At 44.5% G+C, this 12,177-nt stretch overlaps 2 protein-coding genes across 13 annotated transcripts in view; both read right to left on the bottom strand.

Moving 5' to 3' along the window:
* Positions 1–2,181: 2,181 nt before the first annotated feature.
* Positions 2,182–5,962, bottom strand: LOC106602974 (ras-related protein Rab-1B). Its single transcript, XM_014196060.2, has 6 exons — positions 5,613–5,962; positions 5,020–5,092; positions 4,803–4,898; positions 4,582–4,677; positions 4,361–4,492; positions 2,182–4,178 (listed from the first exon to the last, which is right to left on the bottom strand). Exons 1-6 carry the CDS (start codon positions 5,624–5,626, stop codon positions 3,984–3,986), a joined length of 606 nt encoding a protein of 201 aa, XP_014051535.1. The 5' UTR covers positions 5,627–5,962; the 3' UTR covers positions 2,182–3,983.
* A 933-nt stretch (positions 5,963–6,895) lies between these two features.
* ehbp1l1b (EH domain binding protein 1-like 1b) overlaps positions 6,896–12,177 on the bottom strand; it is a 29,436-nt gene continuing 24,154 nt past the window's right edge. For 11 of the 12 annotated variants that reach the window (XM_014196047.2, XM_014196055.2, XM_014196053.2 and 8 more), the window contains 11 exons: positions 11,659–12,004; positions 11,352–11,524; positions 11,060–11,108; positions 10,381–10,947; positions 10,157–10,208; positions 9,939–10,000; positions 9,320–9,440; positions 9,049–9,148; positions 8,801–8,874; positions 8,557–8,671; positions 6,896–8,186 (listed from right to left, as the gene is read on the bottom strand). In XM_014196047.2, the coding sequence (XP_014051522.2) occupies positions 8,099–8,186; positions 8,557–8,671; positions 8,801–8,874; positions 9,049–9,148; positions 9,320–9,440; positions 9,939–10,000; positions 10,157–10,208; positions 10,381–10,947; positions 11,060–11,108; positions 11,352–11,524; positions 11,659–12,004 (1,747 nt within the window). In that variant the 3' untranslated portion in view covers positions 6,896–8,098. The remainder of the gene's footprint in view (positions 8,187–8,556; positions 8,672–8,800; positions 8,875–9,048; positions 9,149–9,319; positions 9,441–9,938; positions 10,001–10,156; positions 10,209–10,380; positions 10,948–11,059; positions 11,109–11,351; positions 11,525–11,658; positions 12,005–12,177) is intronic. The other variant, XM_014196048.2, reaches the window with a different exon arrangement.

Genomic DNA, 12,177 nt, shown 5'->3' with positions numbered 1-12,177 from the left:
CCCTGTTCACTCATGACTGCACGGCCAGGCATGACTCCAACACCATCATTAAGTTCACCAACAACAACGAGACAGCCTATAGGGAGGAGGTCAGAGACCTGGCCGTGTGGTGCCAGTACAATAACCTCTCCCTCAACGTGATCAAGACAAAGGAGATGATTGTGGACTACAGGATGCACCTGAGCCTGAGTCCCATAGCAAAGGGTCTGAATACTTATGTAAATAAGGCATTTCTGTTTTTTTATTTCTAATACATTTGCTAAAATCTCTAAAAACCTGTTTCCACTTTGTCATTATGGGGTATTGTGTGCAGATTGATGAGGAAAAACATTAATTTAATCAATTTTAGAATAAGGCTGTAACGTAAAATTTTTGGGAAAAAGTCAAGGAGTCTGAATACTTTCCGAAGGCACTGTATATTTGTGTTTTGAAGTCCATGCGTGTATTAAACGTGTCTGGTTTCAAGGCTTCTGTAACTGTTCGCCTTACGTGCAGAGAGCAGGATAACTGCCAAAGTGTCTTCTTTGAGGTGCAGCTGTTCAATAACATGGTGGAAATGGGCTGCAATGGTTGATGTGAAACAGAGATGGGCACAGTATTAATGGTGGAAATGTGAAGCAGTCTACTAATGTCTATAAGTTTCATTGCTCTACCCACGCCAAAGAAGAGAGGAACGATGAAGATGGCAGTGGTGGGTCCAGTGCAGGGCACTAGCATGGGCAGCATACAGGCCCGGAACACAAGTTCCTCAGTCAGTGGTGCCACCACCTGGTTCCTCAGCCACACCAGGTTCCCCCCACACACCCGCCCAGGACCTGGGGGTCTGCAGCAGGGTGAGTATCGAGATGGGTACAACAAACACATGCACTCATGGTCATATCAACACCGACACACTGCACAGACTCACTAACACCAGGCCAACTCTGGAGAACTTACACACCAACACTAACAGGAGCATGCCAACAGACATATTGACGCTTATGCATGCTTGATCAAACTCACCAAGGCCTGATTTAATTTCTGTGGGGTTTTCCATAGCTGACTGGGTCAGGGGAGCAAGAAGAAGACATTTAGGATTGAACTTGAGGGATCAAAATGCAGCTGAGAATGTCATAGGCTACAGCAGATCCTACTGTACCAGTAAATATCACCCTGACTAATGTTTCAGATTTAGACTGTTGTAAAATAGCATGGTTTCATACTTTCATATTTATTAGTGTGGGAAGCAGGGGCGCAACTTTCACTGCGGATGGGGGGGGACATGATTCTGAAATTGCATTTTCATCATTGGAATGTGATACAAAACGAGCCAACGGTGTACTTCAGGACCATGCGTACGCCTGTTTATCCAACCTCCACTTCTAAAACTAAAGTTGCGCCCCTGGTGGGAAGTAGAATGTAAAACGGGCGCAATGCTATGGTGAGAATGGAGTCTTCCTGGGCCATACATCTATACGTCTACATTATAACAAATATATACCTTTTTTTCCCCCAGTGCCGGCAACGATTTAGCTAAATGCATATAGGGGAAACACTGAATACTACACAATATTACACTATGGACAGATAACTCTGACCCAGTCCACACAGGTACCAGTTGGTCCTGTAGCTTGCTCCGCCACATACAGGTAACTGCCAAAATAAAGGAAACACCAACATAAAGTGTCTTAATAGGGCAGTGGGCCACCACGAGCCCCCAGAACAGCTCAATCCTTGGCATAGATTCTACAAGTGTCTGGAACTCTATTGGAGTGATACGACTTTCTTCCTCGAGAAACTCCACCATTTGGTGTTTTGTTGATGGTGGTGGAAAACCCTGTCTCAGGCTTCGTTCCAGAATCTCCCATTAGTCTTCAACTGCGTTGAGATCTGGTGACTGGCACACACACACGTTAAACCCCCTATACTCCTTTGAGACCCCTCTCTCAAAGTAGACATCTTTTGCCATGGTAGCCAAAATAATGGGCAACTGGGCATTTTTATACAGGACCCTCAGCAGGATGGGATGTTAACTGCTTAATTGACTCAGGAACCGCCTGCTTTCAATAGACTTTGTATTCCTAATTTACTCCAGTGTTTCCTTTATTTTGGCAATAACTCTGACCTCTACTGGTCATTACAGGTATCACACATTCATCTGAAAAATATGTACAAAACAGATACACAGTGAACACACAATAATGGCAATAATAACAATATACTTTATTACTATGGACTCCCAATATCTTCTGGGCATTAAGAGCATGTTACATTGTCCACAGCAAAGAAGAAATAACCATCATGCCGCAATCTTTCCATTATATCGCTTCCCTGACCAAAAGCCAAATGATTGAATTAGTGGATTAGAAATCATCTATTTGTCATTTAAAGGAGAAATGTAAACCAGAGAGAATATATTAAGGAAGCCTCATCTGCCTGACAACTATTTAAATGGGTCAAATTTCACTAAATGGAAAAACCCAGCAACCTTTTCCTGGTGTGTTTACAAACCAACCGCAAGACACTTCTTTATCAAAAAGGCAAGGATATCAATGGTGATGCTTAAGGAAGTGGAATTCCCAGACAGTCATCAGCTCTACAGTATTTACTCAGGAAAGCAAAAGTGTTCCTCTTGTTTGAAATCCCATACGAATTTCAGACACTGGTGATTTTTCTCTGAGGTCCATTCTCTCTCTTTCCCCCGAAACATGTCATTAGACTAGACATATCCGAAATGAAAGTTTGAGCAAGCAGTTAAACGTGAAAACAATACACTCAAAAGCTAACTGTGGTAGGCTACGTAATGTGCCATACTCTCCCCAAAATATTGTCTAACAAATATCCAAACCTTGTTGCAATGCTGGACCATGGTGACTAATGGCATGAGCCAGTACTGTAATAATACATGTTACCTTATCATCAACCAGAGGGTGTCCATACGGTATTATAGTGAGCATGTAAAAGTTCTGATGGTACAGGAGCATTGTGACTTGAGATCAAACTCAACGCTAAAGGATTGGACATGCCTGAAAACGCCTGATGTTTACAGCCAGCTAGCTACCACTCCAGACAGAAAGAACCAAATGCTGTTGACCTTCGGTTATGCTCTCATTCATCAAACAGCAATAACATACGTATTGCTTACACACTTTCTAGATTAAAAAAGAGAATCAAAACAAAACAAAATCACAGTAGTACAACCACCATGTAATAATAGTGTTATATAACGAAAATTCAAACAGACAAAGATGTCGACGCCGTGATTGCAGATTTACATTTGCCATGTTGTCCCCACTTTGTGAACTTTGTTTTGATAGAAAGCCTGTTATTTACTTCACCCTATCTTCTCTTTCTCCTCCACAGCAACCCTATTACAACCTCTATATTATGCACATGGGCCCAATGACAACTTTTGGGAATGTCAATTCCCGAAAGGACAGATGATACAAACGGCGCTTGTCTTCACTATTTTTCCTCTGGAGTGTGTCCATAAAGCCTCTGGTTTAACTGTCACACTGATCCTCTTATTTCACCTTCTCACCATCAACGATCAGCAGTCTGACTAGGAACCACAAAGGCCATAAAGGATAGTTATGTAGTCAGCCATAGTTGAAAGAACATCCATGATTTCTTTCGACCACTTGTGTGCGAGTGTGTGTTTAAACAGCCAGTGTTACAGATAGATACTGGATTAGTGCTGGATTAGCTAAAAACATTTTTCATGCCTTACAACGCCAACCACATTTTTCAAAGATGTTTCCAATTCTGTGCATATTGGTGAATAAAAGAGTGTTGGGGGGGGGGGGGGGCTGCTCCTTGGGCACAAACCCTTCTCACTTAATTATGGGCATAGGTCAAGATGGGAAAAAAAATAAAAAAAAGTCAGTCAGTTCTTGAAGATCCCACCACCTCCATCACCATATTTTTCTGTTCTGTCAGCTCCACCCCAGTACTGTCACTCTACCCCTGGGCCTCTGGAGGTGAGAGGAGGGGGCAGGGCAGTCCTAACAGCATCCTCCTCCAGACTGCCTTACTGGGGTGCTATCAATCTTCAGGTTGGGCTTGTCTCCTCCTGTCGTGGCCCCGGGCCCCATGCGCTTCTTAATCTCGGCCGCCATGGTCATGAAGGATTGCTCCACGTTGGTTGCGTTCTTAGCACTGGTCTCGAGGAAGGGGATGGATAGGGAGTCAGCAAATTCCTGTTTGAGGAGGGTGAGACAGATGTCAATAACCAGTCTGACTGCAGTAGTAGGGTGCTTCCATTGCAAGTAAAACACAGTGTGTCCTAAGAGTTGATAATTCAGCATGTCGGCTATAGTACACTTTATTCAAATACTGTGGTTCATCTGTATCCGATTCCGCATGTTTCCTGTGGACTCACCTTGGCTGTTGTATAGTCTACTACTTTCTTGGTGGTGAGGTCACACTTGTTACCCACCAGCAGCTTGTTGACATTTTCGCTGGCATAGCGGTCGATTTCCTGCAGCCACTGCTTTATATTGTTGTAAGACTCCTAGAAAATACCTCAGTTATGTGTGGTCAATAAATAAACGTTAACTCATAGATGTCAATGAATCTCCTTTGCGGAGGGGCGTCACTAACCTGATCTGTTACATCATAGACAACGATGATACCATGGGCTCCTCTGTAATAGCTGGAGGTGATGGTGCGAAACCGCTCCTGACCAGCAGTGTCCCACTACAGACATTAGACAAGAAAGACAAGAAAAACAAGACGTTAATTAGCTAAAACACCACATGGCTGCAAGCATGAAATGAGATGACACTTCCCGACAGCTGCCAGGTGTGCTGGATTCAACTCACAATCTGTAGTTTGATAGTCTTGCCGTCCAATTCAATAGTTCGGATTTTGAAGTCCACGCCGATGGTGCTTATGTAACTTTCCGTGTAGGTGTCATCCTGAAATGTACAATAAAAAAAAAAAAACATATATCAACAAACTCGCACAGACACACAGTATCCAAACGTCGATTGAAAGCTGAAAACTGATCAACATGCCAATAACACTGATAGTTTTTACCGCAAATCGAAGCAGGAGGCAAGACTTGCCCACCCCTGAATCGCCAATCAGAAGCAGCTTGAACAGGTAGTCACTACGGGGAAAACCAGGTTAGAGGCTATCAAATAACGGTTAGAGACTAACATATCTATTCTATCAAACCGCCAGCATTGACTTTCATTTAGGTCTCTGGCGAGTTAGGCTAGCTTATACGCAATGCTGTCATTTCCATCTGAAATTATGTTATTCTAGCTAACTACAGCTGCAAGGGTGTACAATGAAATGTCCAAGAGGAAAACGTAAAAGAGAGAGAAAGTTGACTAGACCCATATCCCCACTCCAATTCATTGGTTCATTCAACAAACTAGCTAACCAACGTTAGATCAACAATCTTATGCAACTTGATGTCAACATAGCTATTGGTATGATGATGACAACATTGTAGCTACCATGTAAAACAACCCGGTATCATAGCAGATGTTCCGAACAAATATGTAAACAAGTGATGACGCAATATATTTTGTTAAGCGTTTGAGTTAGCTAGCCACGTCTCGTCATCCGCGGTTACTGGACATGGAGCTAACAAAAACAACTAAATATCAAACTTCACTCACTATTCAGGATTCATGGTGTGTCCAAAATACGTGTTTTCTTGGCTCTTGTCTGGGTCACACGCGTATCCTCTTGGTAGCTAGTTAGCTGCGTTGCTAACGCGTAGGAAGAAAGAATACTTGTTAACGACGTTAGCTAGCTCCACAAACCGCGTTTGGCAAATTGTTCTACAAATTCACGAGCCAGGAGGCTGCGTAAAGGTTGTTGGTTCGGTGTGTAAGTGTTCAGAGACTAGAATTCGTTTTGTTGGTTGATACACATTCCTTTCTTTCGCGTGTTGTTTTCCTCTCTGTCTCCCTTTTTACTTGTCTTCCCTGGTCTTTTGCGGCACTGTGCGCAGGTGTCATTGAGTGATGACGTCAAATTGTGGTCCTACACAGGTGGGAAATGTAGTTCAGCCAAAAGCCCTCGGTTCAGCTGGCTCTGGGATTCAAATGTGGCCTGTAACAGTACACTGACACGTTCTTACCAAAGGAGGCACAAATTTGTTTACATCCCTGTTACTGAGCATTTCTCATTTGACAAGATAATTCATCCACCTGACAGGTGTGGCATATCAAGAAGATGATTAAACTGCATAATCATTACACAGGTCCACCTTGTGCTGGGGGCAATAAAAGGCCACTCTAAAATGTGCAGTATTGTCACACAACGCAATGCCACAAATGTCTCAAGTTTTGAGGGAAAGTGCAATTGTCATGCATGACTGCAGGAATGTCCACCAGAGCTGTTGCCAGAGAATTCAATGTTAATTTCTCAACCATAAGCCGTCTCCAACGTCGTTTTAGAGAATTTGGCAATATGTCCAACCAGCCTCACAACCGTAGACCATGTGAAACCCCGCCAGCCCAGGACCTCCACATCCGGCTTCTTTTCCTGCAGGATCGTCTGAGACCAGCCACCCAGACAGCTGATGTATTTCTGTCTGTAATAAAGCCCTTTTGTGGGGAAAAACTCATTCTGATTGGCTGGGCCTGGCTCCCCAGTAGGTGTGCCTGGCTCCCAAGTGGTTGGGCCTATGCCCCCCCAAGCCCGCCCATGGCTGCACCCCCTGCCCCGTCATGTGAAATCCATAGATTAGGGCCTAATGAATTTATTTCAATTGACCGATTTCCTTCTATGAACTGCAACTCAGTAAAATCTTTGAAATTGTTGCATGTTGAGTTTATATTTTGTTCAGTATAATAGCGCACGATCACGATAATATAGATATTGAGAAATGTGAACAAGTACCACATAAGATATGACAACAAATTAGAGGAAACTTATTCAAACAAACTCCCAATTATCTTTTTGAACTTCAAAAATGTATTATTTATCATTCACTGGTTTAAACAAAACATATCGTGTTCGAATGTCCTTTTTAAAAAGAGGCTGGGGACAAAGTAATATGTCATTACATTTTCCGTTCTACCAGTGGTTAGTAACTCATCATCTGTGATAATAGAAATGTGAAACTAAAGGTCTTTGCTAAAAAATAAACAGGAAAAGAACTGCAGTGCCAGGTTATAACAGAGTATAAATATTAATATTTACAGGATGGTATTTATTGTCCTGTATGTATTCCAAGTAGGATACTAGCTTCTCTCTACAACTAAAGTTTCACGTTTGTTCACTGTTCTCTTTTTCTTTCATTTCTGGGTAGATTGATTGACTGTTCATATATGTTCAATATGACACACACCTAACCCCAAACATATCTCATGCAAATCTCCAAACCATAAATAAAAGTAGGATTGAAAATTGAAAATACATCTCTACCAGAAGACAACAATACGTGGTACTCTCACAAACTTGAGTCTTTCGTCAAACATCTGGGTCCAAAGTAAAACACAGAATGGTCAGTCCTTCTGTATACAGAACCCTTTTAATATTGTGCGCGAAACCACCAGACCGTTCTTTTAATAGCCAGTTCCACCAAAGCATTAAGGCAAAGCGCAAACTATCTAATATAGTTGATTATCCTATATTGTTGAACCAGATAAGATCAATGAGATGTTTACAGATGTGAGAGTAGGCACTTAATTATGGAACCAATTATCTTCATGGTGGGCTAATAGTATATACACACACATCTGTTAGTACAGTGGACTTTCTGTCTACTGAATGACAGAGTAAGGCATATTGACTGACAACTGTAGAGGTCCTCGTTTTTTCAATCAAACGTTTTAAATGGATGAGGGACCTTCACAGTACAGGGGGAAATTTGGTTCAAGTATCTCCAAAGGGGAAGGCACACAGCTCCAGCATCCCAGGGGACGTAATCGATCATTAATGACCAGTCCCAAAATCCCAGTTAAAGGAGAGAAAACACTGCTTGACAATCATCCCATCGGTGCAGAGGGCTTTGGATTTGTTGCTGGGGTGGCAGGTTCCTAGGCTTGTTTCATACTGTAGGATGCTGAGTGAGTGAGAGCTTGGTAGAAAGCAGGGATTGTGGAGGTTTAGTTCCTGGATGGGTTGGTATTCGTCATTGTCGTCCCTTCTCTCACTGCAGCACACACTTGTCTTTGTTGCTGAACTTCCTGCGTCTGAGCTCCAGCCCTCGCTCCAGGCGCTCATCCTCCTCAACGGCCCTGAGGACACACACACACACACACACACACACACACACATAAACAACCGGCACGCTACTGCATCATATCAAACATATGGAACATGCGCGTGTAGCACATGGGGAAGTGTGAAACGTACTCCTCGGCCCTTAAGTGTCCCGCTTGCGTCGCCTCGTTAGCTAGCTTTTGAGGCGGCGCGATCGGCTGAGACGCTTGAGGGAGGACGGTCACGTGTGTTTGTGAGGCAGAGGTCCCCGAGTTCGCGCCAGGTATGGGCCTGAATCGGGAGGGAGTGGTACTCGCTAAGTGAGCAGCGTGACGTCCTATACACATGCTTGGTGTTCCATACTGTATACGCAATGGCTGTAACAAACAGATGGGCTAGTCTCACCCTCGCTCCTTGGCGTCCATGTCTCTGACCAGCTCGTCCCGCTGGTTGACCAGAGAGACCAGTTCCTGCAGCAGGAGCTCCTCCCGGTGCTGCTGGGCCTTAGTCTTCTGCCACTCTGAGGAGAGGGAGGACGAGGGAAGATAATATCACAGTCGTTATGCACGGCACGACTGCTTTAGGCCTACAGTCGTCTCACCGGTTGTGTTCAGTGTAAACGAAGGTTCTGCTTATGCACTGGACGAACCTTCATTGGCCATCATGGCTCTGAGTTCTCTATTCAGTAGCTGAAATCTTTTCTCCAAGTCCTGCTCCTCCTGCCTGTGAATACAATACATTCGGTTAGCTGACCTCTGCTGGGTACACAAAACAGACCATACTATGGCACATATAGTTAGATGGCAAACTTCAGGTGAAAACCATTTACTAGTAACATAAACGTGTTACGTGTTCTTAAGAATAATAGATGTGTGAGTGGTCTGGTATGTGTCTTACAGCAGCTCCAGGTGGTCCTGTCTCCTGATCAGGGCGTTCTTCTTGTTGACCAGAGTGAACCACTCCTGGATGAGCTTCTCTTCCTCGTCCCGGTCGCTACCTGGAGCAAGGACACAATGTCCACAGTTAAAATGGCACCTTAAAAGGTGGTTTTTTGTTGTTGTTGTTGTATATACTGAGAAAATGAATCCTTTGATAAACACACGTAACGGTATGCCTGACACGGCTCATGTTAGGTTCAGCACCTTTTGATATCTTTTGTCATTCTCACCTGATTCCATCAGTCTTCTGAGTCTCCTCTCCACGATGCCTGCTCTGTTGTCGATGTGCTTCTGTTCACTCTCCAGGGCTTGCAGCTCACTCAGCACATACTGACTGGTGTCCTGCAGACGCTGACCATAAAGATACAGAGACACACATTGCCAAATCGAAACAGACAACAGACAGATGGGAGGACATGGAAGGACAGACACACAGATGAACATAGATAGATGACAGACAGGAAAAGGTCAGAAGATTAGAGGGAGAAACAGAAATAAAGGCAAAGAGAAGACCAGGAAGTAAATATGATACACATTAAGAGTAGTGACGGACCGTTTAAGCCATGGACTAAGAGCCACAGAGGCCTAGCAGTAAAGGAGTAGTGATGGACAGATTAAGCCATGGACTAAGAGCCACAGAGGCCTAGCAGTAAAGAGGTAGTGACGGACAGGTTAAGCCATGGACTAAGAGCCACAGAAGCCTAGCAGTAAAGGGGTAGTGACGGACAGGTTAAGCCATGGACTAAGAGCCACAGAGGCCTAGCAGTAAAGGTAAAAAGAGAAGCCTAAAGAGAATACAAATGTAAACAGTCAAGTGGATAATAACATGACGTAAAGGTTTGAACTGACCAGAGTATCCTCCTCCTGGCTTGGGACACTGGACTCCTGGACAGGCACTGGGCTCATTGTCTCTGCATACAGATCAAACAGTTAGACTGGTCATTAGAATATGTACTGAACAATGAAATCACAGAGAATGCAGCCTTTCATATCACGCTTGAGCATTGTGTCAATTTCTGTTGTTGGCTCCTTCAGTTCAGGTAAAAATCTCCTGGTAAATCTCCTACCTGATTCTGAGGAACCGTTCTTCACCGCTCTGTCTGATACACTTTCAGCTGACTGGACAGGAGACACAAACACAATAGATACTATAGGTAAAGAGAAACATGGCCTCGTGTCAATAGCAAAACATTGACAAATGAACAGAACATCAATCTCCGTTCAAATGCAAGAAAAGAGTTTTAAAAGATGGGGAAATGGCTTGGGAGAAAAGACCGTATTCAGCATGTACCTCTGTGCTCTTGGATGTGCTGCTCTGTTGCTCCAGCCCATCCCCTTCATCCATAGATTCACTCTTCAGCCGCAAGCGCCTTTTCTTCACCAGGTCGGCATCTCTCACGTGACCAAATCCTGATTTGGCTGCAGAGGCGTGTGACCTGGGTGGAGGCACTGGGGTCTGTGACCCATCCGCTCCCCCTTCCAAACCCCCAGCTCCGCTCCCCTTCTCCTCCCCCTTTGTCAACCGTTTTGTCCGAGGGGGTGGCACTAGGCTCCCATTGGGCTTAGAGGCCTGTTCTGTCGCACTGTCCTCCAGGGAGATGCTACCTTCCTGTAGCTTGCGGGCACAGAAGCGAGCAGCAGCATCCACATCAGAACCCTGACTGGGCTCAGTCACTGCATAGCTGGACTGGCTGCTGTTGTGCTCTATCTGAAGAACACTCAGCTCCTGTCCCGTAAAGTGGGTGCGGATCTGACTCAGGTAAGTCATGACGATCAGGCGGTCTGGCACAGAGAGCAGTACCATGTCTGAGGGCTCCATTAGACGGGAGATGCCCAGCGCGGCAAAGCCATCAAAGGCCTGAGAGAGAGGGAGGGGTCAGGACAAAAAATGATGACTTCTGTGTTCCTTATAGACATGATGTGTATTTATTATTATACATAGTGATGTACAGTAAATATGACTTTTTCACCTTCTTGTTGTTTAACTTGATATCGTTGGTTTCCAGTGCCTCAAAATCTCTGAAAAAAACCCACCAGTAGTTAATAGAAGGACATGGATGGAACTTCCGGGTACTATTTTGGGAGAACTTCTGCTGTATCCCTGTACAAAGGTGGAATAATTATACCTTTCTTACATTCAGCTGTCTGGGTTGACTTCAAATACATGCATGGACTCATAATAAAGTTGCGTGACTTTCCACATTCAGACTAGGATGGAACATTGTCGGTGGGAATTGAACTGATTAGTGATTAAGTGCTTACATCTTGTCGGGATAGAAGTGGTGTAGGATGGCACAGAAAGCCAGGCCATTACGCCAGGAGGTGTTAAAGTTGGTGACCTTCACTCCCTTATACCCCTTCGTAACCTCCTGGCACCACTCCAGCAAAGACTTGCTGGAGGTGACCAGCCCGGGACTGGGCAGTGGACCTGACATCTGAGAGGGACAGAGGGAGAGAGACCTGTTATAGCTACTGACATTCTCATTGACATATTCAATGTTCAGCTGTGTTTGAAATATAATGAACTGTTGATACCTCTTATAAAAGGAAATATGAGAATCAAATTTACCTCCTGGCTGAGGACTAGCACATCTTTCCTATAGGCTTCATCCTTGTCCGCCGTGGTAGTGGAGGACCCTGGGGCAACTTCCTGAAGGACCACAGGAAAGGAAAGGGTTTTCAACTTGCTGCGTCGGGGAGGTACAATCGTGTCTGACGCTTGACCAGAGGTGACCCCCTTATCTGCTGGGGTCTGTCCATTGGACTGTGGCTCTTCACTGCCTGGGCTGGTGGCTGGGGGCTGGTCGTTCCTCTGGGTTGTGGTGTCTGGTGCGGATAGCTGGGCAGCTTTCTTAGAGCATATCGTTGGGACAGCCAGGTCACCGGACGTCTTTTCCCCCTCAGCCATCTCAGATCTATAGGGACAGAAATGGTTGAGATAAGATGATGGGACAGCCAAGTAAAGTTAGGTTTAAATTCTGATCTCGTTTCAGTTACTATATTGTCCTGCAGACAAACAAAAACAGTTTATAGTTATGCACTGATCCAAGTCAATATTATTCAACTGGGCAAGGAGTTACAAGAGCCA

The sequence above is a fragment of the Salmo salar genome, chromosome ssa04 (assembly GCF_905237065.1).
Source record: "Salmo salar chromosome ssa04, Ssal_v3.1, whole genome shotgun sequence".
NCBI lineage: Eukaryota > Metazoa > Chordata > Actinopteri > Salmoniformes > Salmonidae > Salmo > Salmo salar.
The sequence above is the reverse complement of the archived record's forward strand: the minus strand, read 5'-3'. Positions and strand labels throughout refer to the sequence as shown.